The 14,328-nt window shown below is 38.9% G+C and overlaps 1 protein-coding gene across 50 annotated transcripts in view; it reads right to left on the reverse strand.

The window, feature by feature from the left end:
- Window positions 1-14,328, reverse strand: part of LOC127525752 (protocadherin alpha-C2-like) — a 139,141-nt gene that overhangs the window by 22,817 nt on the left and 101,996 nt on the right. For 21 of the 50 annotated variants that reach the window (XM_051918565.1, XM_051918571.1, XM_051918573.1 and 18 more), the window contains one exon: window positions 12,956-13,024. The exons of 26 other annotated variants lie outside the window; for them this stretch is intronic. In XM_051918565.1, coding sequence (XP_051774525.1) covers window positions 12,956-13,024 — 69 coding nt within the window. Of the gene's footprint in view, window positions 1-1,138; window positions 4,285-4,515; window positions 4,594-12,955; window positions 13,025-14,328 lie in introns of those variants that run through there. 3 more of the 50 variants (XM_051918615.1, XM_051918564.1, XM_051918612.1) reach the window with 3 other exon arrangements.

The raw sequence follows: 14,328 nt of genomic DNA on the forward strand, positions 1-14,328 counted from the left end.
AAAAAAAAAAAAGTAAAATATAAAATACAATGAAATAAATTAAAAAATAAATAAAATAAAATGACCATTGAGTGTTTTTGCACTGTGGAATTTTCGTGACAATCACATTATCCTTCCCTTTGAATTTTTCTTATAATTGCCATTATTCTGAATAGTGATTCTCATTATAAATCTATCTATCTATCTATAAAGCTGTCATCAGAGGATCAATCATGCTAACCTGTGTATAGCTTAAAGGCCTATCAGTTGGTTTTGGTGGATGATGTCCAATATGAAGTTGTGTAACTAAACTGAAGATAGGCTGGAGAGTCTCTCTTGAGAGATTTAAGTGTGGGTACAGAGAAACTGGAGTGTTGTTTGAGCTTCACACCTCTAAATATAAACACACCCAGCTGTCCTGAAACAGCGCACTGCAGAACAGGCTGAAGAGAGAGAGAGAGGGGGCGAGAGAGAGGAGAGGAGAAAAAGTGAGCGCTTCTCTCTAAATCCACAACTGATGAGATGCAATTTGATGACAGCTGTAAACAAGTGGAAAGAGAGTCTGATACCATAAATCACCATAAACACACACACACAAACACATGCATTCTGCAGTGCACACTAAAGACTGCTGCTGTGAATTAATGAGGCACAAAAAGAAAAAAAGTAAAAATGCTCCAGTACAACAGCAGGCATCCATTATCGAGGCCTGATATATGCTAAGCAAGACACCTGAGCTTTCCAGTGCTGAAAACAGGCCTGTAGCTGTACTGCAAACAGTAAGCGATACAACTTTAATACACTGTAAAAAAAATAAAATAAAAAAAATGGCTTTTCGAAGTTGTAAATAAAACAAAGATGACTGGAGTTCATTTTTTAGTATTGCTTCAAAATTTCATGTTTAATTTAATGCATTACTTGCTGCCTCTTTGTAATTAATTGTGAATTTTTGAGTAAAACTTGTCTATACACTTTTTTCTGTGTATTTGGAAGCAACAACAATAAATGCCACTAAATCATCTACTCCTAAATCATTATCATCGTATCTGAGAGTGAAAAGGCACCACATTAGCAAAAGAGAACAGAATTTCTCCTCTCTTCATGCATAGATGGATGAGTCACTTGATGAATGCTATAAGAGTGTGGGCACTGCACACACCTGTATTGCCGTAGCGTCGGGCATGCTCAGTCTGCGCACAAACTGCCCGCTCTGTCCTGTGAAGAAACGGTCAGCCCCTGAACCCCAAGTCCCACTCAGCGGTCGGCCCGTATTGTAGAACATAAAAGTGTCACTTCCTGAGGTGGCAGTCAGACAGGTCTTATAGCAGTACGTTTTAGTTAGAGAGCCGTTTCCTCGGACCTCAATGTAGTGTGGCTCCACTTTCAGATCTCTCCGTAGCACCGCAGACTGTTGCTGGACAGTGACCCCACCAGCAGCGGCCCCAGCTCCACCTGTGGCTCCACCACCGGCAGCCCCACCACCACCTCCTCCACCACCACCATCTTTGGCTGCCTTCTTCATCGTCGTCTTCTTTTTCTTCTTGGACCCACAGCAAGGCGAGCAGGAGCAAGCATCTGGTTGGCTACAGTAGGCATGGCAGCGAACAATTGCTAGGACGAAGACAGTGAGCAAGAAAACAAAGGTGGTGGCACAGAGGGCGATAAGAAGATAGAGGGTCACTTCGGAGAACATCATTGTGCCATGTGGTCTGATTATGCGTTTTGGGTCTGGGGCCACTTTGGGTGGGAGCTCCATGACGCCGACAGTGATTGTTGTAGATGCGGAGCGAGGAGGCGAACCATGGTCGCGTACATGCACTGTCAGGCTAAAGACAGTGGAATTATCCTCGACTACTCTCCGTGTTGTGCGGATCTCACCTGTGTGCTCGTGCACCTTAAACAAGTCCAGTTCAGGCGGGTGATGGAGGCTGTAGAGCAACCAGGCGTTTTCGCCAGCATCTAAGTCCCAAGCCAGCACACGTGAAACAAGGATGCCTGCCTCTGAGTTACGCAAAATAGTCTCTGTGGAATGTGAGCCATTCGACGCTGGGCGAACAAACTGCGGGTTGTGGTCGTTGGCGTCCATGATGTAAATATAGACAGTTGCCACCCTGCTCAAAGGTGGCACACCATTGTCTTGAGCTTTAACCTGGAAATGAAACTCACGCAACTTCTCAAAGTCAAACGATCGTAGTGCGTACACCTCACCCGTGGCAGGTTTGACAGAAACATATGATGCCACGGAAATACCATGGTTGTTGTCATTGAGGACGGTGTATGTGATGCGAGCGTTCTCACCGGCATCGGGGTCCGTTGCTTTTACGACGCACAGAGGTGCACTGACCGCATTGTTTTCTGAGACATAAACAGTGTATGAAGTCTGTTTAAAACGTGGCGGATTGTCGTTCACATCTGCCACTTCTACCCGAACCGTCATTGAGGATGAAAGAGGAGGCGTTCCACCATCCGTGGCTGTAACTGTGACATTATATGATGATATAGTCTCACGGTCCAGGAAGGCTGAGGTAACAATGGTGTAATGGTTTCGGAATGATTTGATTTTAAAGGGAAGGTTAGGGGGAATGATATCCAAGCTGACCTGTTTGTTTTGTCCAGAGTCTCTGTCATTTATGCTTATTAAACCCACCACAGTGTCTGCCCGAGCGTCCTCTCGAACTGGGCTGGAGAGGGAGGAAAGCACAATCTCAGGAGGGTTATCATTCACATCCAGCACCTCCACCACCACTTTACAGTGCACTGCCACGGCACCTTGGCCTCGATCTGCTGCCTGGATATACATCTCATAGCTGTTGGTTTCTTCATAGTCCACATTGCTCATTACTCTAATTTCCCCACTGTCTGTGTCTACAGAAAACATCTGCCTCACTCGATCTGGCGTGTACGAGCTAAAAGAGTAATACACCTCCCCATTAGAGCTCTCATCTCTATCTGTGGCGTTTAGTTTAATTACCAGCGCGCCAACGGGAGAGTTTTCCCGCAGTTTCACTTTATACACGGAGCTGTCGAAGACTGGCACGTTGTCATTGGTATCCAAAACGCGCACGTTGATTTTGGCTGTGCCCGAGCGCGGAGGCGATCCACCATCAGTAGCAGTGATAAGAAACTGGTGAGACTGCAAAAGCTCGCGGTCGAAAGGTTTTTTCAGCACGAGCTCTACGTGTTTTCCATCTGCAGGTGGTTTGGTTGAATCGAGCGCCAGGTGTTCGTTTGAGGTAAGGCGATAATGGCGCACGGAATTTGAGGCGTCGTCAGAATCTTGCGCGCCCTCAATGGAAAACCGCGCGCCTGGCTGTGCGCCCTCGGAGATCTCCAACTGGTACTCGTCTCGAGGGAAAAGCGGCGAGTTGTCATTTGCATCCAAAATCTCAACATCCACGCTGTGCTGTTCAAATGGGCTTTCTAACACCACGTCGAGACTAAGCGTGCAGGTCCCGCTGAATTCACAGAGCGTTTCGCGGTCAATCCGGTCGCTTATAACAAGCTTACCAGTTTTGTGGTTGATGTTGAAGTATCGCCTAGCACTGTCGGAGCTGATTCTGATCCGACGCGCTGAAAGCTTTCGCAGCTCCAGCCCAAGATCCCGCACAAGATCCCCAACGACAGTGCCGCTCTCCAGCTCCTCCTGAATGCTGTAGCGAATTTGTGCATCTGTAAGGACACTTAGTAGAACAATGAAGAAACATAAACAAAGAGGCACGTTCTCTTTTATGCAGCTACATCGCCCTGCAACAGCCATCGCAAGCTGGCAACATCCACAGACGGATTAAAAACCGCTTTCCGCCTTTAGAGCTCGCCGCGCAACAGCTCCAAGCCACGGCATCCAAAAAACGGGCAGAATGTGTGCAGGATGACCAAAGTCTCCGCTGCGCTTGCCTTTTCAAACAGACATTTTCCTGCTTCATCCATGTTCTCTCTTTTGTTTGCGCCTCAGCTCTTTTTCTTCTCTCCTCTCCGCGAAGCTGACTCTTGTTCCCCCTCACAAGGGTGCTGCCTATCGCTCCCTCTCTCTCTCTTTCTCTCCTGTCCCCCTCCCTCACCCTGTGCTGAACAGGCGGGGGATGGGAGCAACGCGCTCTAACCAGCGCAGCTCACTGCATTTCAGCACCTCCGAACAAAAACACCGACAAGCCTATTAACAACCAGATGCGCCACGAAGAATTAAAAATAAAAAGTATATTAAGGAAATGATCGTTTTCTTTTGCCTTTACAGCATTCGTCTTGTTTTCAAAACATTCTCATTAATATCGATTGAAAACACGGCTGCATTCAATCACAGAGACAGTGCCACCGCCCTTTTTTCATTGTCTCCTCTTCTCAGCGCACAACTGAGGTGACTAAATTGAATTCTATACAGAAATTTTCATTTCTCATTAAATTACATTTCACCTTAATAAGAGCAGTTCATTTTATATTATCACAGCGACATGTTTGGCTCTTAATGCACATATAAAATACTGATTGACAGTATCCTGACTCGTTTTTCCTCTCTTTCTCGCCTTTCATCTCACTACTCACCGTCTATGCATTCGATACTGCTGACAGCTCTTATAGTTAGCCGTCAGCACTCACTGGCTGGCCACTCACTCGCTCTTCCTACTGTCCCCAAAACTGACAGATTAAATTGTCACCGATTACAAATGAAGCATCTCTGACTGCTGTGCCTCTCCCACACACTTCCTTCTAATCTCTCGCCCCTCTTTTGCTGTTATCATGGTGCACATCTACTTGTTCATTTTTTTTTTTTTATGAACAAAACAGGTGCAGGGACAAACCTTCTGATCCAACATGAAGCTCCTTTCCTCCTCTATACCTATCTGTCTGTAAAAAAAATCTTTGTATATCTGCACACATATGCCACATGCAATTTCTAATTAATAATCAACAGCAAACTAGCAAAGGAATATAACAAACGAGAAATACAACAAAGCAATTCATTCAATACAAAGTTACAAGATTAGCACAGGCTAGAATAGAGATAATATCTTGCTTTTCAGAGGTTGAGAAGATCATTCCACCAGCGATGAATCGAGTAGCTAAATAATCATTAATACTGTTTACGCATTATGCAAGACATACAAAGAGCCAAAACAAATCAAATACAGATAAAACTGAAATACATCCCTTATACGGTTTGTGGGTCCACTTGTTGCAGCCTGTTCGATGCCGAGCTTCAAGTGAAATAATGGTACCTCACAGGAACCAATCCAACTCTTTAATTAATCAAGGCCAGGGTGGGAAATTACATCAGCCGCCAACAGTCCTTGACACTATATCTATTAATGTCCACTGGGGCTATTAGACATCCATTGGAAGCTATAAACTCTGGGCTGTGTATCTGGCTTTCTCTCCAGTCAGACATTAGCTCTCATCTCACACATCCGAGCCACCAGCTCACGCTGTCTCTGGGCAGAAGTGACCAGACTATGGATTATAGTAGTATATGATCGACTTTGCATGATGACTTGTAATGAAGATGACCTGAGTCTATGTCAATCCAATTAAGATATAGAGTCGACTTTACCTAAACACCTGCCTTTGTAGTCAAGGAATGTGACTACATAAAAATAAACCTACCCTGACAAATATTTACTGTAATAAAATGTGTGACAACAAGGGGCGTTGAGACTGTGATGTCTGGCAGGCTTTGCTGTACAAGTACCAGTGCTGTTTAGGCTGATGTTTAGACAGGATGACCTAAAAGAACCCAGTGCTTTGAATCATCGGGCCACAGGGCCAGTAAACACTCCCCCGCCTTCCTCCCTCTCTGCCTCTGAAGAATCTGTGTGCCCACGACAAAAGAGAACGCAGAGACTAGGTCTGATCAGCACTGGAGTTTTTAAGGGGGGGTCTCAATTGCTTTGGCAGATTTTTTCAAAGCAGTCTTAACTGTTTTCTGGAACATCAGAACTCTATTGCATGTCTGCAAAATGTATACTCACCCAAAACATTTAATTCATGCTTCAAAACCTAGTTAATGTGGTAGTACATTGGCCAATGCCAACAAAATAAAAAAGCGTTTTCATTGTGTGAGCCACACTAGTCAAAATGTTTAGATGTTTTTTCACCATGGAAATATTTGTTATATACAAATGTCATTTGTTTTCTATTAAGTTGACATTGTCTGTTTTCAAGAATGTCAGTTTTGTCTATAGCTGAATGCTCTTGTCTATCATATTGAGCTTTTAAGATACAGATTTCAGCAGTAGGTAAAAAATTACTAGGAAAAGTCAGTACACAAAAATATATTAGGTGTCCTTAACTATGTAATTACATCAAAAACATGTACTTACAGTGTACTTATTGTGTTTATATTGTAGCACTTTAGGTAACACTTTATTTTAGTGTCCTTGTTACATATGTTACATGTACTTACCATAGTAATAACAGTAAATTGTGCATGCTTCTAACCCTCAACCAAAACTTTATCCTATCCTAACCCTATAGTAAGTACATGTTGATAATTAATATTACTCTGTACTTAAATATATAATTAGTCTGTAACAATGACACCTTAAAATAAACTGTAACCATACTTTATTTTACAGTCCAGTTCCCCATGTACATACTATGCATTTATTTTAGTAATTACAATAGCTGGGTAGTAACTATGTACTAACCCTAATCCTACCCCTAAACCTAACCTTAACTTATGTAGTTACCTTATATTAACCAGTACTTTCTTAGATAAGTACAGTGTAAAAAAAAAGTACATGTAAGTGCACGTACTGTAAAATAAAGTGCAACCCAAAACGCTTGTGCTGCTATTGAGGAGGGATATGGGTAAGGTTAGGGACAGGTTTGGTGGTATGAGTAGGATTAAGTGTGGTTTAAATGAAGGGTCAACAGTGTAATTATAGATTTGATTACAGCTGTTATTATATGCAGATATTTTTAAAATATAAGTACAATGTAAAAACATGTACACAATAAGTGCATTGTATCAAATGATTAATTTAAATGTAAGTACATAGTAGTTAAGGTCACTTAATATAAAGTAGGACTGGACATTTTTTTTTTTTTTTTTATACAGCACATTAATATTTGTAGAAATGTATGTGTAAACTGAAAATTCACAGTTGCTTGTTCATTTTTAAACACTCTATTGTCTTCCCCTAATACCACACATTCTTACATATCTTCCTATTGCTCTCCCATGACAAGCAACTGTAAATTTTTAGTTTTCATGAAACACATTTCTACAAAAATAAACTGCTGTTGCTGTTTAGGGTTGTGATGTTCCTCCATGTTCAAAAATGGAAGTGATTGTGCTGGGCAAACTCCATATAGCCTACTGTATGCTTCCAAACTTAATAGGTTGGTTGTGATTCATATTTCATCACAATGGCAGGCCATTTGCCAATTTAGCAGACATTACAAACATTCAATGTCATAGATATTTATGGAATATACATGCATGTCTGACAGATTTTGATAATTGAATGGATCATTTTGCACGTGAAGGCTCACACGATGAAAGAATGTTTAGAAGTTGTGTAGAGTTTTACAGTTTCACTGAGAAACAACTCATCAAGCCATGTATATTTATTATTGTGCAAATTGTACACAATTGAATTTACTCTTTTGTGCACATACCAAAACACATGCAATTTGCTTAAATCAATAAGAAATTCAAATCTAATGTGTGTATATGTTAGCACCTAATCCATTTGACTATAGAATCAAAGCTATTTATATTTTATTTTCACTTTTTCATTTATTTTCGTATCATTTACGTATAATTTATGTATTGGGAAACGAGCACATTCAAACGCAAATTCTTCACATCCATTCTTTCCTATTTTACTCTGCAAAGGTGAGCTCTGACTGCGCTGCCCTGACATTTCACAGACGCTCCCCGCGGGACACGCACGGCTGTTTACGCCCATTTGAAAGAGGGGGGACAAAAAACATCAGCCGTAATCTCGCCAATTATGCACGCAAGCTGATTCAAACACCTGGCCTTTCCTTCGAGGTCTGTCTAGCATGTACACACGCACACACATTCTCTCACTGTCGTTTTCTGTGTCTCATTGTGCTGTGATGCATTTGTACAACATTGACATCTCCCTGCTTTACCTGTTAGAATCGCATCCATCTGCTGTCTGCTGCTAATTGTTTTCCCCCTCTGGGTTTTAGATTAAGTTATCTCTCCTATTCTATGCTCAAACGGACACCTGTCAGACTAAACAAAAAAGACAGTTCTTTGCTCCATCTGAAGCCGAAACTCACCCAAACAAGTATCATCAATGTTATGCAATGGATGAATATTTCTGTCATGGGATCAAATTTAATCAAAAACGAACAATTCTCATCGACCACCAATTCATTTGCCTTCCTCTGAAATACATCTTATTAAAATTAAAAGTTCTTGAAGGCACCTTAACTTCAACTATGAGATTTTCTACATGTAAGCAGTACATACACACATTATTTATCCTGGCACACAAATGTCTGAGACCATTTAAAGTCTATTACAAAAGGAAATAAAGTCGCAGGATTAAAAAATCTAGACAGACAGACAGATAGATAGATAGATAGATAGATAGATAGATAGATAGATAGATTTCTCTAAATTTGTTCTTAATTCTTGTAGACTTGACAGCATAGTGCAGAACATGACAGAAAAAGGGTAAGAAAAATCTCCTCACCTCTCTGTATCAGAGTCTACAGCTCATCAGAGTGCTACTGTTAGATATTAATTTCCACCACTACTCACTCATTATAAATTACTCTAAAATATTAACGCTGGATCATTACAGTGCAGTTATTGCCCCTTTAAAAAGACATTCATTAGACTGCAATAATGGCTATTGTGCAGCACAGAGCTTTGCAGGACCAGCTTTGAGACTGTTGCACAGTTGTTAGAGGTGAGTCTGAACACTAATGTTTATGAAAATATCTTCTCTATAATTCATGTGTTGAATTGTCCTCGCATGTCTTTATAGGAGTGTGTGAGTCAGTGTTGTCTGTCTACAAAATGTGTGTGAGTCAGTTTTGTGGCTTCTGTTTGACTGGGACTTCCCTCTTCATTGTCACTCTGCTCAGGGCCACGAGTGATGACCTCACCGCATCTATCATTCATAGTAAAAGGGTGATATCATCAGAAAACAACCATGCTCTATTCAAAAAACATTTTTTAAAATGATTTTTGTTTTTATTTATGATTATATGTTATCTAATTTTTAATATTTTGCATAGATGTTTGTTTTAGAAATATATTTCCTTAACATATGACATTTTATTTGCTATAGAAATATATAATTCAGTTTTTTAATCTAATTAAATTCTAAATGTGTATTGTGCAATTTAATACACAACTTTTGATATTTATACTGATTAAAGCTTTGCAATGGCATAAGCTACACATAAAAATATCAATATCATGTTTAATTAACTACACCTTTTATAAAGTTCATGCACCAATGCTAAATTTTCTATATATTGTAATCATCTGAGCTCATTGTTTCTGTCTAAAATTAATATACTATGTTAGCGAACTGCGTGATTTGTATATATATACATTTCTAAAAAAATACATTACTTGGACACAATCATCTCTGATATCAGATCACTCTAAATTATAATGTAGACACGTGCATTTTCTGTAAAGCTACTTTGAAATGATATGCATTGTGATAGGCACTATACAAATAAATGTGAATTGAACTGAATTGAACTTTTTTTCCCCCTCATGACACCTTTACTAATTTTTTTTTTCTAGGAGACCAGAATATTAATTAGATATATCCTGAAATACCAAGAAGAAAAGAAGATGACTGGGTGTGTCAGTATGTACTGGATGTTGTCAAACAGAGCATGGGTAAAGTCAGACCTCTATGGGTACAAAAGAAGAACTGCAGGTCTTTACATCTCACATATCAGAATGCATTAGATCCTGTCTCTTGCTCTGTTTTTTTTTTTTTTTTTTTTTTTTTACTCTAACTCCAAAGACACAAAGAAACAATGGAATAGAACAAATAAATCCTCTTTTCAAAGCTCATCTCTAAACATGGCATTACTTATGTCATGACAGTACTTATGTCTGCCAGTCATCTCTTCCGTTTCTCTTTCAGTATAAACTATTTTTAAGATAATCTATTTTTCCTCCTTTTTTTCCTTCTCTGCCACCCTTATATGACTTCATTACTGTAAAACAAATTGTCACATCCTGACCAATCTTCAACGTATGAGAATTAAATAAAGTAAGAAAGTACTATAATCACATGAAACATTGTCAGAACAAATATTGGTAGCACTTTATTTTACAGTCCATTTCCCCATGTACATGTACTTATTACAGTATTTATAATAACTTTGTAATAACTAGGTACTAACCCTGAACCTACACCTAAACCTAACCTTAACCCGTGTAGTTACCTTATATTACTCAGTATTTTCTTGGGTAAGTACACTGTAAGTACATGTAAGTACACATACTCTAAAATAACGTGCAACCCAAATATATTTATAGATTTTTCTAATAATTAAACAAAACTCCCAAGACAGGCGTTACTAATCATAGCCTAGATTTTTAGACAAACATTCAAAATTCTAGCACTTTTTCAAACCGACTTTTAGGTACTGCAGAATAAATAAAACATTCAAATTCTCTGTTGTATTCTCTGCAGGCACAGCTAAACGCACCCAGAACTCTCTTCATATCTGTATGCCACCGTGATCCCCGGATCTGCGATCCCAAAGCGTGTGTAATTTCTCCTCCATTACATTTCTCCGTCAGAGAACAGGCCAGGATTTTACTGAACACAAAACAATTCAACCTCTGGGGCCCTGATAAACCCTGCTGCCTCAGCACCGGTTGCCCTTCAGAAGCCTGATTCTAAAACAGACGCCTGTGGAGGTGAAACAAAGCTATCAGGCAGTGCAGACAAGCCTCAGTAGTCCTCAGCACAGACAGAGTCACAAAGCCACTACTGAGTACCCCGTAAATGTGTGAAAACCAGAATATCAAGCAGCCAAGTTTCCCCTTCTCTCTCTGTTTTTCTTTTTGCTGCTTGGTTATATAGGCCAGACAACCGTGAATGCACATCAGGCCATCCATTTACAAAATAAACAGATATATTATATTTCAAAATGAATGCTGAAACTTTATATCAGCATAGAGTCATTGTTTCCAAGTAAACTGCTGAATATAGATTGAGACAAAGCAAAACAAGATGTACCAAAATCAGAAGCAGCTGAAGATTTGAATTGATCCATTAATCTCTGTACTAATAATACTAATTTAATTGTCCAATGCAGTTGAAAAAAATAATTAAAAAAGAATTGTCACTTACACAGAATTGTTCATAATATTTTTGTACATTAACAACACATTTTTTATGTTTTATTTAGAAGTGAATAGGTTGATAAATTAATGCATCAGTATGGAAGCTTGTTTCCACCACTAAATAAAACAATAAAAAAGGTAATTGCAACTTTTATATCCACATATTCTGACTTTTTTTTTGAAATTGCAAAATTTTATCATGCAATTCTGACTTTATATCTCACAATTCTGAATGTTTTCTCAGAATTGCACATTTATATTGCACAATTTTTTACTGTATAACTCACAATTCTGACTTTATATCACGCAATTCTGATTTTATATAACATAATTTTGACTCTATAACACAATTCTGACTTTATATCACACAAATTTGACTTTATAACTCACAATTCTGAGAAAAAAAAAAGTTATTTTTTTTTTTTTTCATAGCGGAAACAAGCTATGAATTGTAGAATTGCACATTTATATATCACAAATTTTACTGTATAACTCACAATTCTGACTTTATTTAATGCAATTTTGACTTTATAACACAATTTTGACTTTATAACACAATTTTGACTTCATAACTCACAATTCTGATTTTAAATCACGTAATTTTGACTTTATAACACAATTCTGACTTTATATCACACAATTCTGAGAAGAAAGAAAAAGTCGCAATTACCTTTTTTATTTTTATTTTTTTCATAGCGGAAACAAGTTTCCATACATCAGGGAAATGAATAGCTGCTTAAGTTTGTCAAACTTTGCCAGGTTTTATAATGACCTACTGAAAGATTTTTGCAAAGACAAATGTCCAGATTTGTGTTTCCTATTGGTTCTCAAATCCCTTGCACAACTGCACATTCTGCTTTGTTAATATTCAGTACTCATTACATTTTGCAAATATTGTTTCTGCTAATTTCTGCTAATTCCTTCAGTGTCATCTGGAGAACATATCACTATACTACAATTTAAAGGTTCTTCCACGCAGAACAAGCTAATGTATTCCCCAGATTTTATGTCACTAGTCAAAAGCCTGACCTGTACATCTCAAATGATAAAACTGCACCACTGAATTACTTTATTAGAAACAAAATATACCAACTTTGTGGGAAAGACAAGGTGATTAAAAAAAAAAAAAAAAAAATCATCATCTTCTCATACTCCTCCTCTCTCTCTTTCTCTGTCTCAGTCTCTCAATAAGCCTATGATAAATTCTGTCATGTTTAATCAGTGGCTAAACTCCCAGCGGCTGCTGTTTCTACACTCACCCTCCCAAGAGTGAATTAATTCAGTGAATCCGTTTTATTGTCTCTCTGACACCCTCATTTGTTTGCCTGATACCAACTGCTTCCCCATTTATTCCTTCTTTTTCATGAACATTCTCTGACACTATACTGTTGTTCTTTTCCGTTCATTTACCAGCTCACCACACCCTTTCTGCTCACACAGACTCCGTATGCTCTATCCCGTTCCCCCCCACCCCCCTCTCTCTCTCTGTGGGTGTGGCAAAATGCAGCATTGGCTAGTTATAAAGAAACAGAGCCCGGTCGTCATGACAACCTGAAGATGGAGGGATGGAAAAAGACACTAAGTGCTAAGATTGCAATGTAACATCATTGTGGTGTGTGTGTTCAGATAAAATGTGAAGGAGACAGAAAAGAAGCATATGTCACTAACCTGTTTATGGAGTGACTGGTTGATAATTGTCCCACTGAACTGTGGGTCATGTGGTAACTGTAGGACAAACTAGGACAGGGCGATAGAGCAAAGAAATGACAACATTCAATATTTAAATTTGCATTTAATTTAGCTCTAAAATTTTAAAACTTTAGCCAAACAGTCAATATTGCCAATTATATTCAAAATGTTTAAGGCTAAATACAATAAAAATCGTGTTAAAATAATCATGCCACAATTCAGAGTTCAAATTGATTGATTTGAATGGACAGGTTGAACTGATTGATAAGAACAGAGTTGAAACATACCATTTTATCAAATAACAATTAATTCAAAATAACAAAAAAAATAATCTTTGCTTTAACGCTCTCATTCTTGCAAGTCATGATACAAGGAAAGATCTAATGTTGTAATGATATGGTTTTAATGGCCAATTGTCTAAAATAAATACATTAAAATAAATCTATCCTGCAGTACAACTAATGCTAACTCAGTTTCTATCTGTTCATACTAAGAACAGATAGTTCGTACTCTATCTGTTTACTAAGTGAAATTGCTGAAATGTAAAACATATAGCTCTTCTTCTTTCTATCTCAGTAATGCGCTCATGAAATTGATTTAATGCTCTGTACAAACCAGGGTCGTCGCAGGACTGTAATGAAACCTCTGCTGCTGAACACTGCTGGTCAACAAATATCAACTGTGCAACCTCTTCTCATATTAGCAAACTATCACAACACAGACGCACCTATACACTCACTCTATAAACAGCATGACTATGTTTGCGGTTGTTGTCAGAGTGACTCTGTCCTCAGCAGAACTGGAACACAGGGTGGGGTTTTGGTGTGATTGACAGTGATGATGTCACAGCTATGAGCTCAGCCTGCAAGCCAAGGGCTCCTGCAGCGCAGAACGGAAAATTACAGTCCCTTCCCCCACTTTATTTCCTCTCTCTCTCTCTCACTCCCTGTCTGTCTCTCTGCATATTCCTCCCTCTACCTTTTATCCCATCTCTCCTTTCTCAACACCCCCACTCTCCTCCCTTTTTCTATCCCTTTTTTTCTCTCTCTCCCATCCCCCTCTCGTTCTCCCACACAGGCAACATGCATCAGCTTGGAAGGAAAATCTCAGCCAGCACAGAGACAATAACAGAGCTGAATCCTGCTTTGTGTGGTTCTGCTCAACACAACAAAGCAAACACAGCAAAAGCACAAATCTGCAGAACTACTGTAAAACTGTAATAAATAAATGAATAAAAAAGATTAGATAAAATAAATCCTCATATTTAAAGCACACAAACGCTATAAATAAGCAGTTGCTGTGCACAGAAGAGAGCACCAGGACATTATTGAAATGTGCACAAATAATGCTAA

Source organism: Ctenopharyngodon idella, chromosome 14 (genome assembly GCF_019924925.1).
Source record: "Ctenopharyngodon idella isolate HZGC_01 chromosome 14, HZGC01, whole genome shotgun sequence".
NCBI classification, from domain to species: Eukaryota; Metazoa; Chordata; class Actinopteri; order Cypriniformes; family Xenocyprididae; genus Ctenopharyngodon; species Ctenopharyngodon idella.